Source organism: Aquila chrysaetos, chromosome 13, assembly GCF_900496995.4.
Source record: "Aquila chrysaetos chrysaetos chromosome 13, bAquChr1.4, whole genome shotgun sequence".
Lineage (NCBI taxonomy): Eukaryota > Metazoa > Chordata > Aves > Accipitriformes > Accipitridae > Aquila > Aquila chrysaetos.
This window is the reverse complement of record NC_044016.1, coordinates 5,299,705-5,319,060: the sequence shown is the minus strand read 5'-3', so window position 1 is coordinate 5,319,060 and position 19,356 is coordinate 5,299,705. Positions and strand designations below refer to the sequence as shown.

Genomic DNA, 19,356 nt, shown 5'->3' with positions numbered 1-19,356 from the left:
GGCAAGTCTTAAATGACTAGATATGATCCTTTCCCTGCAGTGTTCAGCAGGCAAAGCAGATGCTTCGCTCAAAACCTTTCCCCTACCCTCAGGCAACTAAAGGATGCTTGGGTATACTGAGCTGTGGCAGCTTGGGGGACGCTATGCAGCAGCTACAATGGGTTTGAAAGGCTCATCGTGCTTGGCTGTGACTTGAGTTTCCCCATGCGGTATGTAGGTACAGCAGACCTTGCCCTTTCAGTGGGATGTTTGACTCACAGAAAGTCATGTTAAGACTCCTGGCTTGTCGTTGTTATGGAAATACCAAGTATTTATCATGTTTATTTGGAAAAACTGAGCTCTAGACCAGCTCCGAGCTCATGGCCTTTGGTTGCTTTTTCCTATAGCTGCGTTTGAATACTTTTTTGTTAGGACTAATTTCTAAAACAAAGTCTTTTCTGAGTGAGAGAACAAGCCCATGTGTGCTCAGATGCTTTCCTTTGCATGGCTGTGAAAAACAATTTGATCTGGTGAGGGTAAAAGCTTGAAGTTTGAGCTATAATTGGAGTTTGGGATTTTTGAAAAGAGAAAGGGAGATAAGAGAGCAGTCAAAGCTGTCAGAGTCTCTTCCTCCTGTAGATATTTTTGTTCATAACTGTTTGTATAATCTCTTTGTCCATAACAAGATGTTAATTAAATCACCACCAACTCTTTAAAATAATTCAGGCCTTTTTTTTTAACCCTTTCACACATTTGGCAAAACTCTAACTGTATCCCCATAGTTTGTACATTTAAAAAATACCTGTATTTAAGCTGCCTGACTGCCTGTGTTTTTCCTCTGTTGTTGCAACCGCCTGTTTGCGCCATTCTTCTGAAATCCAGTAAAAAGTATTTAAGGGAGGTGAAAGGGGAGTACATCGGTGAATTTGCAAAAGGTGGATGGAGCTTTGCATCCAGCCAAGTTGGGCGCCGAGTGCACGCACAACCTACGGAGGGAGGGACTGCGGGTGAAGCCAAAGCCAGTGAGAGATGCTAGCTCAGCAGCCCAGAGTCCTCTTTCCCAGAAGAGACAGTGCCTGTCTTCCCAGCTTCTCTCGCCGGCGTGCCCCTGGCTCCCAGTAATATCTCTGCCGCTTGGTGCTGCTGCCACCGTTAATTCCTTGGTTGAACTGGTTTGATGGCTGAGGAGGAGGAGACAGTAACGGGCACTTATCCCTGACAAACCTGAATGACACCAAGATTTCCAGCCACCTGGTGTCTCCAGGAGTTTAGAGTATCCCTTGACCAGTTTGAGCGATGTGATCTGAAGTCATGGGTCATTTCGCTTCTGCTTTCCAGGATCCCACCCGAGTGGTCAGCCCTGTTATTGACATCATCAACTTGGACACTTTTGCCTATGTGGCGGCTTCCTCGGACCTCAGAGGAGGTAAGTCCCAAGCTGCATGCGTGCCCCATGGGCGTCCATCCCGCGGCGTGAACATGCACTGGCCCGAGGAGCTGGTGGCTCTGCACCACACCGCTGGCTCCTGCTACCTTGCAAAAAGTTCATTAGCACTGTTCAGTACTCCCCACTGGCTGTTTTCAGGCTATTTTAGAGACAGGTAAGTGTGGTGTGAGGAATGGTGTTTGCTACAGTGGATAAAGCGGTCAAGCAGGAAAGAAGGGTCATGTCGAAGCCACCCTTGGCAGCACTGAAAGCCGGGCTGCTGACAAGAGGAGATGGGGGCTGTCTAGGCAACAAATGGAGGATGCGACTGTAGCGCTTATTAGTATGCCTGTGCTATTTGTAGCATGCAATATCCATCAGAGCGTGTATCTGTGTGCACAAGGGGACAAAGTGAGGTTTCAGCAGCATCTTTAATTCTGACTTTTCCTGCCTTTGGAGTGCTTGACTGCAATTGTAATGCAATATGTTGTTTCTTGTTCATATGCAGTAGTAAAATATGTTAGTCATTGGACTCTTCTCCCAAGAGCTGCATCTCCATGGCTTAGGTCAGCTGAAAGTGGGGAAAATACTCCATCAAATGTGGCTTCTGCAGCCTGCATTGCCTTCTAATCCATACCCATTTCTAATTTCCCCATGGTACTTCTCTACTTTGGTTTTAGGTTTTGACTGGAGTCTGCATTTCAAATGGGAGCAGCTTTCCCCAGAGCAGAAAGCCAAACGACTTGATCCCACTGAACCCATTAAGTAAGTCAAGAGGGGGAAGGAGGCACCTGAGGAATGTGGGGCAGGACAGGTGTCTCATCTGACCTCATATGTGTCACCATGCACCACAGCAGTGTGATATTCCTTCCAGGACAGCTCTGAACGTCTAATAACTATAGCAAGCTCCTGGCTGGCTTGGGTTTTGCAGTACAGCTTCACTTGCCAACACTGAAGCCTGAGGGTGCTACAAAGGTAGAAGGGGTATATTTATGGTTATTTGTGTTTTGGTAGTGCTAAGGAGGCTGAATATGGTTAGGGGAAAAGCCTAGTGCTCTAGACTCCTGCTTCTCTCAGCTCAGCTATCACTTAAAAATAAGGCGGTGTCCTCAGCCCACTTGACAAAAACGTGGTGTCTAGTCCAGCCTTTCCAGATCAGTGCTGCTCTTCTGGACCTCACTGAAGGCTCCTCAGAAATTCAGGATGTGCAGGAGAGATAGCAAAACTGAACGGGAGAGATGCCATCTGTCCTCATGCCGTGGGATGGAGGGAGTCCTTCATTCTGCTGAAAATCTCTCCTGGCAGCAAGCCTGGTGCTGGTGTCTGCATCCCCAGCCGTAAAGCGCCGGGGTGTGTAACATGGAGGAGACCAAATGTTGGAGGAAGCTCAGGGCCTCGGAAAGCTCTCAGGGGAGCAAAGCACTGCTTCTCCTTAGGATGCCGTTGTTAACAGGAGCTCTCGCTGGCTTCCTAGAGGCTCGCCTTGCATTCCTGGTTGTCCTGCCATGTAGGGCACTGTGGAGACTAGCCTGGGCGCAGCAGTCATCCCAGCTCCTCCCAAGCTTACGCTACGGCATCCACGCTGTCTGCAGTTGAATGGAGACAGGACTTGCGCCGGCAAATGGCGAGTCTCCTCGAGCTATCTTCTGGCTCTGCCCTCCCCTCCTCCACAGACCTTCTCTGTGCAGTTTTCTTAGCTAATCCAAGGAATGAAAAATAACCCTGTTTTGAAATAAAGATCACACAGCTAGTGATGGCTTTTAAAAAACCCTTCTGAATTGGCTCTGCCTTCCCCTCCCCAGTGCAATGGTGCTCTTAATAGGCTGGCTCCAGGCAAAAAGACCGTCTGAGTGAATAACCCCCTGAGCGCTAAGTGCATTTTTGATGCTGAAGCCTACAATCAGGGCTGTGAACTTTGGGCTTGTAGGAGTTGTGCTGACGGGTGCATTAGCCAGTCATTAAGTGCCAGGCAATTTATGATTGACAGCAAAATACCAAGGCAGCTGAAAGACTCAGATGCTTTTTGAGGTGTGTTGTCCTTGTTTGGCGAGGAGATACATAGGTAATGTCCTGACAATGGAAGAGGAGGCAAAGGGAAGGGCTGCTTCTGTGCATCCACGTGCTGCAGCAGTGTTTGAGTATGTGTCCCCTCTTCCTTTGCCAATTCTGCAGGACTCCCATCATTGCTGGGGGGCTGTTTGTGATCGACAAAGCCTGGTTCAACCACCTGGGGAAGTATGACAGTGCCATGGACATCTGGGGTGGGGAGAACTTCGGTGAGTCACTCTTCTTCCTCCTATGCCTTGCTGTGTTGGCTTTTCTTCCTGAGTCATGCCAAATGGATGACTTGGGTCATCCATCAGGTCACTTTGGACTTCGCTTTGAATGCTCTGCATGGTTCGCTCACATTCATAGGTTATGGCCTCAGGTGAGTAAGGAATCCAACAACCATGAAGGATGGGAAGTGAGCAATTGTTAGCGCTCAGGACTCCCTGTCTTCCACGCTGCTTTGATTTTCTATAGGTAAATACCCTAAACCACAGAATTTTCAGCTTTGGTGTTACCAACAGATGAGAGAGCACCACATGCGCCCTCCTATTCCTTCCTGATCTTATTTTCTCATTAATAAAGCAAAGATGTGTCTTATTCCATTGTCTGACGACAGCATTTCAAAGCTATGAACTGAGGCATCAGTGCCTCCTTGAATTTGCAGAGTGCCTGAAACAGTAGCTCCATCGGCATGCTGCAAGCAGGTGGCAAAGTAACATGGCTACTTATCCATTCCTGTATCACTAGATGGCTGACCGCTGCCAGGCTCTCCTTGACACTTATCATTTTTCCTGCACAAAAAAAAATTCAGTCACCTCTGCTCGTTATCACAGGGCAAGATGGGCATTAAGAAATCTCCTGCATGCAAACTTGAGAGGGCACATGAAGGAGGTAACAGCCTGTCCCTTGTCCCCCATGTCTAGCGGAGCTGGATCAGGCTGGGCTGTTCTCTCTTTGAAGCTGTAGCGATGCTGCAGATCAGAGCAATAGACTGTATCCGTGAAAGCAGGGGAGGCACTCGATGTCAGGGAGGCAGATCAGAACCTGGCTTTAATAGCTCACACCTCTGGGGAGTACGACTAGCAAGGAAGGAAGGATCTTGTGTCTTAACGCATACAGCGATGCTGTCAGTCATCCAAGGGAACAGATGCTGCTGCCTTGCAGTAACCCATCCGCTGCCTGGCACTGTTGTTTCCTTCACATGCCTTTTTCCTCTAGCATATTTTATTTATTTATATCTTGTTAAGCAGTAGGATCTCACTCCTTCGCGCTTTCTCTCTGTGGGTGGGTGTCTTGCCACCAGACTGACCCAAAGCATCTGCTCCTCTGAGTGGGGTGGCTCTGAGAAAACCTAGGAGGGGAGCGACAGCCCTCCCGCCTCCCCCGCTGGACCAGTGGCCCAAACAAAGCATTCAAAAAGGGAACTAGACAGGAGGAGAGGGACTGCCGTGCGGTGCCTGACCCGCTGTCCGTCTCTGCTCATCACTCGTCTCTGACAGCAGCGAGCCTCAGCTGCTCCTGGGAGATGAACAGTGACAGGGCAGCCTGCCCTCCGGGGAAGCTCTAGCCCGCCAGCTTTTCTGATGCCGTGCAATGGCAGGCATTGCGCTCCTTATTTGTGGTTATGGCCCATCCTACGGACTGCCATGTTTCCCTTACTGGTGCTATGCCCTGGGAAGCTGGTCCCGATCGAACACGCGCTGGCTGTGCTGCAGGGTGTAATGCTGCCTCAGGGCATTGGCGTGAGGAAGGTAAGCCAGGCAGGTTAACACTGCAACAAAAAAGCGCAGGTCTGCATAGCAGCAGGGCAGATCCCGTCTTGCCCGTCGCCCTGAGAGCAGAAGCATGCCCGGCTCAAAGCTGGTCAAGGGCAGCGCGTCCCACCTCTCCTTCGCTCACAGGCAAGGGCAGCTGTGACCCTGCTGGCCCCGGTCACTTGTGGGCAGTTGACAGAGGGCAGGAGCTGACCAAGCGGCTGCTCATTTTGGGCACTCGCAGTGAACCGTGCTTTTTCTGGTAGCTTAGTCCTGAGGGGATGCAGGACTCTGGTCCTGGGGAGCATCGCTGCTGCCTTTAATGTTAGTGACTGGGCAGCTAGAGGGGGCTGGAGACTTCAGGCAAAACAAAAGCAAGTGTGTTTGGGTTAGAAGGAGGACATTGTAGGTGTTCTACTTTTTCAATTTACTTAGTCCCCTGTAGGTGAATTGATGAGCTATGGCAGAAGGACTTGCAGGCCAGTAAGAAGCGCTAAAGGCATTTTGCCAAGCTAAGGCCAAGCCCAGTGCACCCCAACACGTACTGCTCGCATCTCTCCTGGGGTCACTCGGAGGGGCCACCTGCACTGGAGACATCTCTCGAGGGTCAGGTGAAGCATGCCGTCAGGTCCTGCTCCCCTGGCTCCTCTGAGCTGGCCCCGTGCCATGCCTTCGCTGGTGCCTCAGTTTACCTCCTCCCGAGACATTTAGCTCTCGGCTGCCTGTCTGGAGACCTTGTTTGTTAGCTGCCACGGATGGCTCTGGGGATCGGCCCTACCTGCCAAAACCTGTGCTTTAATTGCTTCTGCTGGGACCGGAGCAGGGTCTGCAGGGTGCAACATGTCTGAAGCAGAGAGATCAGACTCCTCACCACCTCCTGCCTCCCCAGCACTGTATTCTCATTCCGGTTCGCAGTGCACAGAGATCACCTCAGCCCACCTCTTCATTAGACTTTAAATTAAGAGCAGGCGAGGACTGAATGGTGCAAGTCTTTCCCTTGTAGTGCTTCAGGGAGCTGCTCTTCTCCCAGGCTGAGCAGAAGGACCAGAGGAGGGGAAAGCACCAGACAGCAGCCACGCTGTGGTTCACAGCTGTTTGGCTGATTGTCCCCCTTTATCAGGCACCCTTCTGATTTACACAGCAGCACTGGCAGTGTGGCTGGCGCTGTGACACGCAGGCAAATGTCTCGGCAGCCACGTGCGAGGGGAACCGAGCGCAGCAGCTTAGAGCGGCCACATCCTGCCATAATCTCATTTCCCTGCAGCTGTGATTAAGGTTGCTCCCAATATAGCACCAGGACACGGCACAAGGGCATGTTTTATTGGCCTGTTAATACCCAGCGCTGGGGAAAGTGGTGAGGCTCCAGCTGCTGTTGCAGCGCTTGCCTGTAAACACAGCAGTGAAGGGAAGGGGAGGGGATTTCTGGAAAAAAAGTACTTTTCCTCCCTGCTGTGCTTTCCCACCGCAGCCTTTGCTGGCCCCTGCTGCTAGGGCCAGCTGTTGGGGATGGGCTCAAGCCTTGAATTTTGGATCTGGGCATCAAGGTGAGAGGGCTTTGTGGCTGTGCCAACCTCCCATTTCCTTCAGCCCGGGAGCAGGTGGGTGTGCTGGCAGCGGGGATGGGAGTGACGGGAAGGTGGCTCCTACCTCTGCAATGACAAGCACCTCGTGGCTGAGCCATGTGTCCTCAGAGTAGGTGGCTTTGGATGCCCGGGCTCCAATTCTCCTTTGCTCCTTGAAGCTGTGAGTTGTTTTCAGAGGGATGGCAGCTTTGCGGGCTGGCAGTGGAGGAGGAGGAGGACTCCTGTTCATGCTGCCCAAATGGCTTTCCTGCCACAGGCACTCGTCTTGCCAACGTCCAGCCTGGGGACAAGTCATCCTTGTGCTGGCGTATGTATGTGAGGGGACTGCCGGTAGCACAACCTGGCAAAGACAATGGGTGGCCTCCTGTCTGACTTCTGTAGTTAAAGGGGGACAGGGAGTGAAAAGGAATTTGTAGTTTTGGAGTACATACATGCTACGTGTAGCTCTATACTGTCAACAGATGATAAAATAGGATGCAAAGAATTGCAGAAGCCTTTTCTTTTTAATTTCATTTTTTTTCCATGCTGGTTCTGTCTAAGCATGACTTTCTGACAATATAGCTGCAGATTCATAGCTTAACAGGCGTTAGGACCAGATGGACCTGTTAGATCAGCCATTCTGCTCACCCGTCCTACCTCGCCAGCTAGGATTTCATCCAGCTCCCTGCCAAGAGCCCGGTAACTTCTGGTGTCAACTGTGCCACAGGCTCGTTTTCCTCCAGAAGGGCCCCGTGGACCAGCCAGAGAGCAGCTTGGGGCAACTGGGAGACATTTGCCATACTGACAGCTTATCCAGATATTTAGGTGATAATCCCTCCCACCACTGACCTTTGCTTGTGTTAAGGTGTGTGCCTTGTTGGACCACAACGTTGGCACTCACGGCCCAGAGTACACGCCGCACAGGGTAAGCTCCTGTCCATTTTGGGACAGATGATGGATGCACAGCTCTCTGTTCATTTTGCAGAATCAATGGTGGATTCATAAAGATAATGACCATTGTAGTCATTAATGGTGAATTCATGGCCTCTCCTGGTGAACTTGACAGCCCTTTGGAGGGAAGTGACTCTGAAATAGGCAGTGCAGAAGTAATTACAGGAGCACAAAACTGGCAAGATGATTCTGCGATGTAAGCAGAATGAAAAGGGACCTACTTACCGTCTCGCTCTTGCCATTGTGATAGCACCTGCTGTGCTATAAGCAGGTTTCAAGTGCACTGACTTCAAACAGATCGCAAGAAGCTTTGAAATGCGCTTTTAAGGCATTTGTGCCTAGGAAAGCCCCTCTGGTAATTGATTTACCCCAGTTTAATGTGGCAGAGGATGAAGTGAGAGGTAACACCAGGATCCAGTCTGCTGTAGGACAGAAAGACAAAACGCTGAAGCTGCTTGTCTTGTAGAAATCTCTTTCCGTGTGTGGATGTGTGGAGGGAGCCTGGAAATCATCCCCTGCAGCCGTGTTGGACATGTCTTCCGGAAGAAACATCCATACGTCTTTCCAGAGGGAAATGCCAATACATACATTAAGTAAGTGTTTTGTGCTTGCTTTGTTTTTTTGTAAAACAGAATCAGGTGCTGCCTTGTGGGGAGGGGGGAGCAGAGAAGACAGGGAGGAAAGTTTGTTTGGAAAACTTTGAAATATCCCTGGGCAGGAGTCTCCTGAGCCGAAGAAAATGCAAGTCAGTACAACTCTCCCTTAGGTTTTCTACAGTGCCGAGAATATGACAGAAGTAGGACACTTATATGGTACCTTTCATCAGCGCAGAAATAGAGGGACAGCTCCAGCATATCCCTGAGCACTAGCTACTGTAACAGCAAATGGTTTAGACCCTAAGGTCATCAGAACGCGTTTATAATGACCTGAAATCAGGCTGACAGCAATGTCTGTCAGTACCCAATGACCTTAGCTGAGGGCTGAGCGTGGCTCAGCTGAACCAGAAAATTTGGTTCCCAGTGCCTCTCCAAGAGGGGAGCCCAGCAGCATGCCAGCGTGGGTGGCTTCGCCTCCGGGCTGGCGCTGTCTCTTGAGCAGAGGCAGCAATGGGCTGCACCTCGCTGGTGGGGATACCGAAGGAACTGCCAGGGCATCCCAGCTGAAGGGGACCTGTCCTCACACGCAGGAACATAGACTGAATCAGGTACTGAAACGGGCAGCTGAAGTGGGCTAAGATCCTGGAAATAGCAGGCAAGGAAGGAGGCGGTCCAGAAGTGGGAATGGGCATGGGAAAGATGATGGGAGCAGCTAGTGAAGTCAGGAGGGATTTACTCCGTTTTTAGAGCATGAGGCTGAAGGTTGTCCGTTGTTAAGTAAATGACAGAGAAAAACACTGGGCGCGCTTATACTTAATGCAGGGTTGTTTCTCAGCTAAACTGCATTTGTGTGTGTTTACACACCAGGCATTCCTTTTAGTGTGGGTTTCCCAGTGTTACAAAGAGCCAACAGTATTTGTGAAGACCCAGCTGCCTGCAGCAGGGTTACCACTGACCCAGGCGCTCTGCAGCTTCCCCACGCTTTGCATGAGGCAATGAGCTGGGGGAGTGCAAATCACACCTCTCAGTTATACCTAATATGTGATTTCCAGCCACGTAGTGTGTGGGGCAGGAGGGAGACCTTGTCACCTTGCTTCAGGAAGACAGCAGTGAGGGGCACAGGGCGTTGCTGGCATCAAGGAGGAGGGCACAAATTTGAGAGTCGTGAGGAGGGCTCTTGCTTTTAGTAGTGAAATAAGACTGCTACAGAAGAGGCTGGGATGTGGCAAAATCTCCACTGTCGGAGTCGCTGCAAACCTGAGTGAAAAGGCAGGGTCTGTGTTGCATCACCTGCAGGAGGAACAAGGGGAGCTTGAATGGGTATGGCTCTTCTGGCTGCACCCCAGGCACAGGCACACGGGGACTTTGGGGAGGTCTGAATCAATGCCAAGGTGCGAGCCTTGGCATTTATCCCCGTGTTTCTTATAAACCCAAATGAGATGAGGAAGCCAAGACAAAAAAAACCCTGAACTTTGGGGAAGGCTAGATACAGATGTAGACACTGTGTCTTCGGCATCTCTTGAGCAAGAGCACTTAGACTGTTGCAGTGGCCTTAGTGAGAGGAAGAAGCAACATGAATCAGCAAGGGACTGAAAAGTGATCTGGAGAAACACATCTGTAGGCATTAGGAGCTGGGATTTTATTAACCTTATGGTAGCTATCAGCCTTAAACTTAATGTTGTAGTATATAGACCGAAAGGAGAAGCAGCTTCTGGCAACCTGATGCTATGTGGTACCTCTGTTTAAACAAAGATGTTAGCAAAAAATATCTCCACCTTTCTCCCAGATATTGATTTTTTTTTTCCACACAGCCTTTGCTTCAGTGTGAGAGACAGCTCAGGCTCCAGTGTTGTGCTGGGTTCATGTGCAGACTATCTCCTGTTCTGGCTATGTGGGACATGTGGCCCCACAGCGCCCACAGCCCAGTGGGATGATAGCAATAGCTTGGAGGCACTGGTCTGCCTTGGAGCAGGAGTTTGGAGGACTCCCCTGACCCGGACCAGGGTGGGTGGATAGGCATGGAGCAACAAAGCCATTTGCAAGGAGAGTTAGAGCCATCTGAAGTCAACAGAAGATTTTCTGAGGTTCATAAACCTTCTGCAGATGCCTGATTGATGTGGAAGACTGACATTTATGCTACAGCGCTATGGGCGGGGTGGTTTCTCTTTAAGTTTTGAATACTGCGATTTGCCTCAGTGAAGTCCAGGAGTGCAAAGCAAAAGAGTCCATACAGGATTGACACAAAGGAAATATTTGCCTTCAATCTTTGGCAAATTGTGCACCGCTTTTCAGAGCTCCATCCCAGCCACTAAATAAAACCCCAGGCACGCCTGCCTGGGAGGTGACGCTTAAGAGAAGCTTCAGTTCTGAGTCTGGTGGATGCAGAGCATCCAACTGAGTTTGAAATGGTGAATTCTTCACCCAAGCTTTGGCCTGGTGTGTTTGGTCCTTGGAGTAATGGGGAGGAGGAGTACCTTCTCTAATAGCAAGGGGTGGGCTGGCTCAAAGGTGGTTTTGGTGAAGCCAAAGACCAAGTTCAGGGTGGGAGGACAGCGGGATGGATTAGTCGATGCATTTTAGAAAATGTCATCTTGGAAGCTTCTTTGGTTTCACCTGTCTTCTGTTGCCTCCTTCAGAAACACCAAGCGCACAGCGGAGGTGTGGATGGACGAATTCAAGCAGTACTACTACGCGGCTCGTCCCGCAGCCCAGGGGAGGCCTTATGGAAAGTAAGTGTCTTTCTCTGCTGCCCGTGCCCTGCCTGCTGCAGTGGGTGTTCACGGTGACATCGCCCTGCTGCAGAAACCCACCTGCATTGTTTCTGTAGTAACGTTCAATTAAATGCTAATGGTAGGCAGATGCTATGAGCACAGCAATGAAACATATAAGCAGCTAGTTTATATGCTGTGCTAGTTTATCCCAGTGAGTGAACTGAATCGAGGTGGGGGAACACTCCCTCTGCCTATGTCCTGCCCTTGGCATTAGGTACAAGTACTTCTGGTCTCAGAGCGGAGTTTGGCAGGGAGAGTCCAGAGGTCTCGCTGGCAGCTGAGTGGCAGGAAAATCATCAAATTTTTGGCCCGCTGAGGCTTTACTGGAAAGGAGCAAGTGCTTTGTATGCAGGGAGTTTGCCATTCATTCTGTGAACAGTCAGAAACACCTCCCCGTCAGGAGGACTGTAAGTATTTGTGTTAATTTCTCATTTTCGTATGCTCTTCCTTCCCTTAGAAAGTTTCCTTTGGACCACAGGGGGTTCCAAATAAAACTCAAATTCCTTGTGGCTACTCTTCAATCTCCAGGGTAAATAAATTGAAGTCCTGGTGACTAACCTATTTCCACTGAATTCATATCCTCTTCTCATCCATCAGCACTGAATGAAGTAACAGCTCTGTCTTGCTAGATATATGAGGGTGTAGAGAAGACAGCCCACGTGAAGGGAAGGTACTGGAGGCTTCCTACTGCTCTGTAAATGCCAGCTCCTAACAGCTCCATGGGTAGAGGCTGGCCCAGGCAGGAGCTGGAGTTTGGAAAATGTCACTATACAGCATGATCCCTCAGCAGAAATTTTGCCCTGGTTAATGAAAGAAAGAAGTATTTCACTGTGTGATTAACTTCTGCTGACTTAAAGGCATGTTTAGTTGCTCTTGGAAATCAAGGCCTTCTGTAGTCCTGTAAACTAAGAGTAACTGATAATAGCATATATTAATTTCCTAGTACATTAATATATTAAATTAATGCTTATTGCAAATGGTAGATAGCATACATTATTTTAATAATCATTTTTAAATGACTACTTTTCCATGAACAATTTCATCCGCCAAACTCCAGGCTTCTTGTTAAAATGGCAATATGTCATCACGCCATTTTACTAAGTGAGACTTCCAAAGAGACAGAGATCAAAACGACCACCCAAGCTTGTGCTGAAGAGAGCAGAAAATAGAGCTGCTGGTTCTCTTGTGTTTGCTGTCTGTGCATATCTGTTAGGTTTCTCTGAGCCTCCCTTTTTGGCGCGTTGGGTCTCACCTTCATGATTTCCATTGTATCTCTATGATATTTTCTTCCCACAGCATCCAGAGCAGAGTGGAGCTGCGGAAGAGGTTGAAATGCCACACCTTCAAGTGGTACCTCGAAAACGTTTATCCTGAACTTCGGTATGGATGTGCGATCTTCACCTGTCTCTAGCAGGCCAGCGGGATGCCCCGTCCCTCCTGCCCCACAGAGCTTTCCTCCGCACCTCCAGTCCCCACACCTCCCCCTGCCCCAGTGACACGGGCATCCCCTCCCTTGGGCTTCACAGAAGGGTATAGTGAATTTTGTGCCGGCTTTAAACACAGCTTGCTCACAGTGTGGCATGGTTCATTTGTGATCCTGCTTTCTCTAAGCAGTCTTATAGACTCTGTGGCTCTTTGCTGCAGGGCTGGTGAGGGGCAAAGTACCAGTTATTTCTCTTAGGGCTTCCTCAGGTATCCTCCTGCCCATGCTGCGGGACAGGTCGTATAGGGAAATAGCCAGTTTTCCTGACAAAAGTATGGTGAAAAATCCACTGTAGCCTCTGGTGGGTTGTTTCAGTACTTAATGACTCTTGCTTAAAAGACAAGCACCTCATTTCCAGTCCTTTCACACTGTTCTGTGATACTTAAGACTTCTCTGTTGTGAAACCATCTACTCTAGGTGTTTATGACCTGTGTTCAGGTGGCTCTGCCTTACTCCTAGCCTAATGCTTTGCTTAATAGGCACTTCCAGAGTTGCTTTTATACAGATACCTTTTAGTCACCAAAATTACTCCAGAAACCATTGCATCCATTCCCTTGGTCACTATCAGGAGCCATCCTCAGAAAGGATGCAGAAGTTTTGAAGATACCTCCAGGGACCTGCTGGTGCAATGGCTGAGTGCAGAATCACAGTGCGAAAATGATTTATAGCTGTTTTCTTGCTTTTTTGCCATGTGTGGCATTGCACAGCAGCATTCACAGGGAATGCCAGGGCTCTGTGGAGGTTTGTTATAAAGTTCCCCACTCCTGTAAGCTGAAGGCTGACCTTCAGCCTGCTCACAGTCTATTCCTTGCTCCTCTGTTTGCCTTGTGCAGTGTTATTTATTTTTTCCTCTTATAAAGGCCAGCAATCCATCTCTGAGTGCTGCTTCTGCAGCGTCCCTGTCCATGTACTGCTCTCAGTGATTCAGTATTGTGTAATAGATCTTGCCACTCTCATCTTCTGAAGGTGAAATGGTGCGACTGCACCCTCCTTACCCCACTAAGCCTCCCTCTGAGTACTCTGTGTGCCTGCAGGAGTAGGGATGTTGTTTTCATGCTGTTCCCACAGGATTCCTGAGGAATTGCTCTATCAGACGGGAATGATCAGGCAAAGGCAGAGCTGCCTGGAGTCGCACAAGTCTGAAGCCCAAGAGTTCCCCATCCTGAGCTTAAGTCCCTGCATCAGCAGCAAAGGCACGGCAGCAACAGCACAGGTAAGATGTGTTGCCTATCCCCGTGATGCCGGCTGAAGAGCCGGCTCCGGGGAAGCTTCAAGGTGATTTCCTAAGTTTGCTAAAGCTCTGTTGGAGGATTACCCGTTCTGCCAGCCCCTTTCCTAAGGCAGCATGTAGTTAAACCCTGGTAAGTCCTCCTTACCTCCGTGGAGGCCCTGGGCAGCAGCAGGGACTGGTGCAGGAGCCACAGTACAGGGCAGAGCGCTTATCTCTGTGCTAGCCTGTGCTGAGCACTTACTGCCGCTCAGGAACGCCACGCGCCGTTCATCTGCAGAGATCAGAGAAAGACAGAGAACTATAATTTCCTCTCATCTTCCAGCCTTATTTCTTTCAAAATGCACTGAATCGCAATGGTATTTATAACTTCATAGTCTGCATTCTCTCAGTATTAGATTGCCCATTAAACTAGTGAGAATTTAATGAGGATGATCTCGTTTTTTTCAATCTCACTGAGATGAGAAAAAGCCATATGAATCAGTGTTCTCAAAAGCATATTCTATGAAATGTTAGAGCCAAGAGCAGCCATGTGTGCCTTGCAGTGGAGTCGCTGGAGCAAGACCCTGAAGACACGGCTTCAAAACCTGCCTTTGCTTCAGGCTCCCTTTGTGATTTTGGGCATGTCAGGAAGTTCTGTCACTATTCCCATCTATGAAACAGGGAGGATAACAATCACTCACTTCTTCGGGGTGCCGTGAAATAATTTAATAGGCAATGGCGTGCTTGCTTCCACTTGACTGTACATCCTTAACCCTCATGGTTACACATTCAAACCAGGTAGCTATGCATATAAAAGGCCCAGCCTGGAGATGCTGCTGAAAACATCCCTAGTTTGTATGTGCAAATGAAGCATGTCATTATGTGCATCTCTTTCGCATGCAGTTGCATGCCTGCCTTTAGTCAGGAAAATAATATCTGCTTCACGGTCTGGTAAAATCAGCAATGACTACTTGAATTCTAGTCAGTTCAGAAAATACAGCAAATATAACTGCAAGTACCACATAGTTACAGTTCTTACGGTTTAACTGGTTTCCAGGTTTTAGAGTTCTTTTTCTTTCTTCCACTGCCACATGGACTTTTTACACAAACAGCAAGAGAAGCGAGATGATGAGAGCAGATCATAATGTTTTGCAGGGTCAAGTCTGCTGAAGGAAAAAAAATGCTTTAGTGGCAATTGCAATTTTCAATTAATTGGATCTTTTTAAAAAAATCTGGGAAAATCAGAATGGAAAATGCTGCTGCAAGCTAGCATTTCAAAATGAAATGGCATCGGTCTTTCTGAAATATCAATTTGATGTGATATTTTAAAATGAGAAATGTCATGCCAACAAGTTGGATTGTTTCATTCCCATCAAACAAATTTTGTTTTGACATTTCTGTGGAGTAAATTTGGGGAATTTTTCGTGCCACAAACTTTTCATCTTCCTATTCTGATTCTGCAGCAGTTTGCAATGGGTCAGCACTTCCCACTGGATGGCAACTCCATTTCTTGTGCACATCCAGGACTAACTCTGCAGGGGAACAGAAAAATGCACTACAAACAGATTGCTGAATAGCTACACTCAATACACTGGCAGGAATAGAGAAAAACCTTTTCCTTTTATCTTTATCTGTCTTTCTAGGATAGTTCTCTGTTACTTGTACCCATGGAGAATATTGCAGATGAAAGCAGGCTATTTAAATTTTCATTGTGAATAGAAACTTGTATTTTAATTACACAATTGTTACAAGACCACCTGAACTTGTGGATGATGTGGGGGTTATAGTCACCAGGCTGTGTAGGATAGATTATGCAGCAGTCCTGAATGCTATGTAGCTTCGTATTTGGTATACCAGAATAGAGCAATAATCTTCACTTTTAATGTACTGAAGTCACATCTTGTTTACCCTAAGCTTCATTATTTGAAAAACAGGCTTAGCTAAATCAAAGCTGTGCTTTTCTGGCATTCAGTAAGTACTATGGAAATATCCTGACTATCCAGATCCTTTATGATCCAGTGTTAGTAGCATTAATTTGGTTGCTTGATTGCCCTTCTGTAGCTGTCTCCCTGCTAGGCTCCCCAAGCCCAACATTACATGCATGAAGTCCTGGGACCAAGTGTGAGAAGATCTGAGCTGTCATACATCACCATGGTTTGAGGAGAGAGGAACAGGAGCTGTCAGGTGGCAATCAATTGCTCTTTAGTTTTTTCAATCTGTAGTGCAGGGGAAGGCTATTGTGAGCTCTCTGGCCGCATCCATAGTTTGGGTAAATAGAGAAGAATACGCTGACTGCGGTGAAATCAGATTTACACCCCTAGCACATCTCACAAACCCTCCCTGGTGGTGTCTGGTGTTAGTCCTGAATTACTAAAAGGGGCACTGAGGCACAAGATGACCCCTCATCTTTGTGTAGGAGAGCTCTGTCTTCTCATCCCTGGGATCCACTTGGCCCTTCCCTCTCCAAAAGGTCTGGTAGCAGTCAGAACAGGCTCTGTCCCCTGGGGTGGCTTTCAGAGGGACCTGCTCTTGAGATAGTGACTGGCAGAGATCTTTATGCAGTGCTGCCCATCCCCAGGGCACAGCGGGCTCTGCCTGCACTCCTGCCCACTGGAGCCTTGGTACTCTAGGTCTTGTTGTGTCTCATTTGCTGAATGAACTGATTGATTTAATTTTTCACAAGAGAAATGCATCTGAGAGAAGATAATTGATCATAATTTTGCCCTGGTCTATCTGATGAAGATGTGAGTGATTGCTTTTCTTTTCAAACTAAGTGCCAGTTGATATTAGTACATACATCTTTGGAATAGACATCTGACTCTGGGTTTTATTTAATAAACCATTAATCATTAGCAGTTCCATGAAACCTGACATATTCAGATAAAAAAGCAGAAGGCGCTTTGGCCCGGTATTCACATATGTAAGCAGTAGCTGCAAGATGAGTGTAAAGTTAGTCATCTCCTAGACAAGCGAGGAAATAGTGGGAAAGTTGCAGCATCCGTTTCCCTGGCCTGCACCCCAAAATATCTGGCCTGCACCCAAAAATATCTGGGCTTTGGAGCTGAATGGCTGCCATTGCACTTGGGTGGCGTGTCCTTGACTCTCATTGTGAAGGAAATGCAATGTCATAATCTGCCTGATGTGACATTGAAGCTTACCCCAGTTGGCTCGAGGACCTCTGTGGGCTGACTAGATCTGCACTTTCTTTGGAGAACATTTAGCATCTATCCAAACTAACCTGACAGTGTCCCTCCTGAGATAACCTCAACCACAAAAATTCACTTCTGACCTTCCTCCCCTCCAAAGTCTTCGTTCTCCTCCTCCATGGGCATGTCCTGCCCCAGCTGTAGCCCGGCTGGAGCTGCGGGAGCTGGGCTGAGGCGGCAGAGCAGAGGGGCTGGCTGGCAGCAGTGTCACCTCTGCACCTGGGCTGCCATGGGCATCTTCTGTACTTTGCTTTCCCTCTCCTGAGATGTACGTAAGTGCTAGTTGCATCCCAGGGCCTTTTGGTATCCTTAGGTGACCCATGCAGTCGCGTGCCTTGGGAAATCCTTCCCCGTGATTTTAAAAAGATAATTGAGGGCTGAGGTTGTTCCCGGCTTCTTCAGAAATGTTTTTCTCTAGCTGCTACCCCAGCTTTAGGGTATGGCAGACCTCTTGCTCGGCAGCAGAGCACGTACAGCTCTGTCACGTAACGCTGGGCTCCCATGGGGCTGCTCCTTGCTAGGCTGAGGGGCTCCTTTCTCCTTCTGCCAGCCAGGCTATGCCAAGCCAAAGGTCACATTTTAAAATAATTTCCTCAATTCACAATGATGCTGAGTAACAGTGACAGGTGCCTGCTCAAATGATGCTAAAGCCTTGAAAAATAGTCGCAAGCCTCAGATGGGGGTTAGTGTCATCCGAGGCTTTGGAGGAAGGGGATTGCTGGTTGTGGTGTGCAACTGGTAGCTCTGGTCTCCCAGTCCACCCACCTCCTCCTTGCTCCACCACCACTTCATCTTTGTCTTTGAAAAGGCAGGAAGTCTTCATCTTGGTTTCACCTCATATGTCTGTTTTTCCTTGGTGCCAGGGTCACCTCTAAATTGCCAGTCTGCAGCCCTGAAGCCATGTGTAGCTTCTTGAAGGTCTCTCTTTTTAGGAGTACCCTGGGCTGCCCTGTCCACCACAACCTCTGGGGTGCAAAGCTCTGCTGTTGTTACTGCTGTGCTGGCCACGTGAGTGCTCAGTGTGCCAGGGTTTAGAAGATAAAGTAGTTTCTCATGGGAAAAAAAGCAGGAATTTTCATCCCACCTGATACAAATAAGGGAAGAGATGGGGTAAGATAAAAATTTGCATGGCCATTTGCCTGTATTTTAACTCAAAGCTTTTCATGGATTCTGTGGTGTTCAAGTGACTTTCCCACCCCCCAGAATTTCTTCATTTTCTGCGTCATTTTCTCTGGCTTTCATCTGGGGCTGAGAAGAGACAAGACATGATTAGAACTGGATAAAACATTTTCAACAGCACTAGCTTCCATAAAAAGCCATTCTGCCAAAATAGAAGAGCCATGTGAAAATCTGTCAGTTTAGATAAAGACAGCAGCAGGACAGCCTGGGGGCAGGAGGGGAGGATTCAATGTCAACTATCGAACTGACGCATATATCTAGCTCTGAAGGCCTCACTTCTTAGGATGAACAACAGCTTAGCAGAGATGGTTACCACCACCCAGTCTATCCCGTGGCACTTTGCTGAATGAGAGGATGGTCCTGCCTTGAGAGGATGTGAATATTGGGAAGGCTTGAACAGAGCCTGGCCTGGAAGAAAAGCATGGAGAACCTCTGGGAGGAGCAGTCCTCCATGAGGTGCCTCAGTGAAGCAAGGAGGTTAAGAGGTCAAAGCAAAAAAACCAAAAAGTCCCATGGCCTGAGTTAGTTGGGGGATTCAACATACACACGAGTTACAGGATTAACTTGCTGCTGCTGAGGAGCCTCACAGGTGCAGCTCCAGCACCCTGTCCTGAGCTAAAACGACGAACAATTGGTTAAAAATGGAAAGCAGGTTTTCAAAGCAGCTTGTAGCAGCGTGGGCACCAAGAACAGGTGTTGGAGCTTGCCCCGTAGGGCTTGGTTCTTCACAGATGCAGGACTAATTTGGCACCTGATTTCCCAGGCTGGTGGTTTACACAGCAGCTGACAGCATGCATGGTTCGGATGTCTGGAACGTGTTCACTGTAGGATCAGGTAAACTCTGCTCCATCTGACAAAGAAGAAGTAGTTGCCAGAAGGCCCTTTGGGTGCAGACTACAGCTTTGAAAATGAATGCTTGTTATGTGCCGAAATACTGGGCAGCTCTCGCTGAGAAGCCTGTGGGCAGGCTGTTCAGAAAGCCAGGTTTGCTTTCCATTAGCTGGTGGGGAGTAGTAAGCTAAGAAGCACAGGGTGTGAGGATCACAGTGTGAAGTCCTTGTGGATCTGGGTCTGCTGTGCAAAAGCCTGTTTTCCCTTCCAGGTGGCTAAGAACCTGAGCGAAGTGGGATTTATATTCCCAGGAACTAAATGCCTGTAGCCGTCTGTTTTGAAGCCGGGGAGAGGAGTTA

General features: G+C 48.6%; 1 protein-coding gene across 1 annotated transcript in view; it reads left to right on the top strand.

Annotated features, from left to right (window-relative positions):
* The window catches only part of GALNT14 (polypeptide N-acetylgalactosaminyltransferase 14), a 100,962-nt gene that overhangs the window by 78,047 nt on the left and 3,559 nt on the right, over positions 1-19,356 (top strand). Inside the window, exons 7-13 of the mRNA XM_030035264.2 lie at positions 1,318-1,405; positions 2,086-2,170; positions 3,578-3,681; positions 8,188-8,314; positions 10,954-11,046; positions 12,385-12,468; positions 13,640-13,784. Coding sequence (XP_029891124.1) covers positions 1,318-1,405; positions 2,086-2,170; positions 3,578-3,681; positions 8,188-8,314; positions 10,954-11,046; positions 12,385-12,468; positions 13,640-13,784 — 726 coding nt within the window. The remainder of the gene's footprint in view (positions 1-1,317; positions 1,406-2,085; positions 2,171-3,577; positions 3,682-8,187; positions 8,315-10,953; positions 11,047-12,384; positions 12,469-13,639; positions 13,785-19,356) is intronic.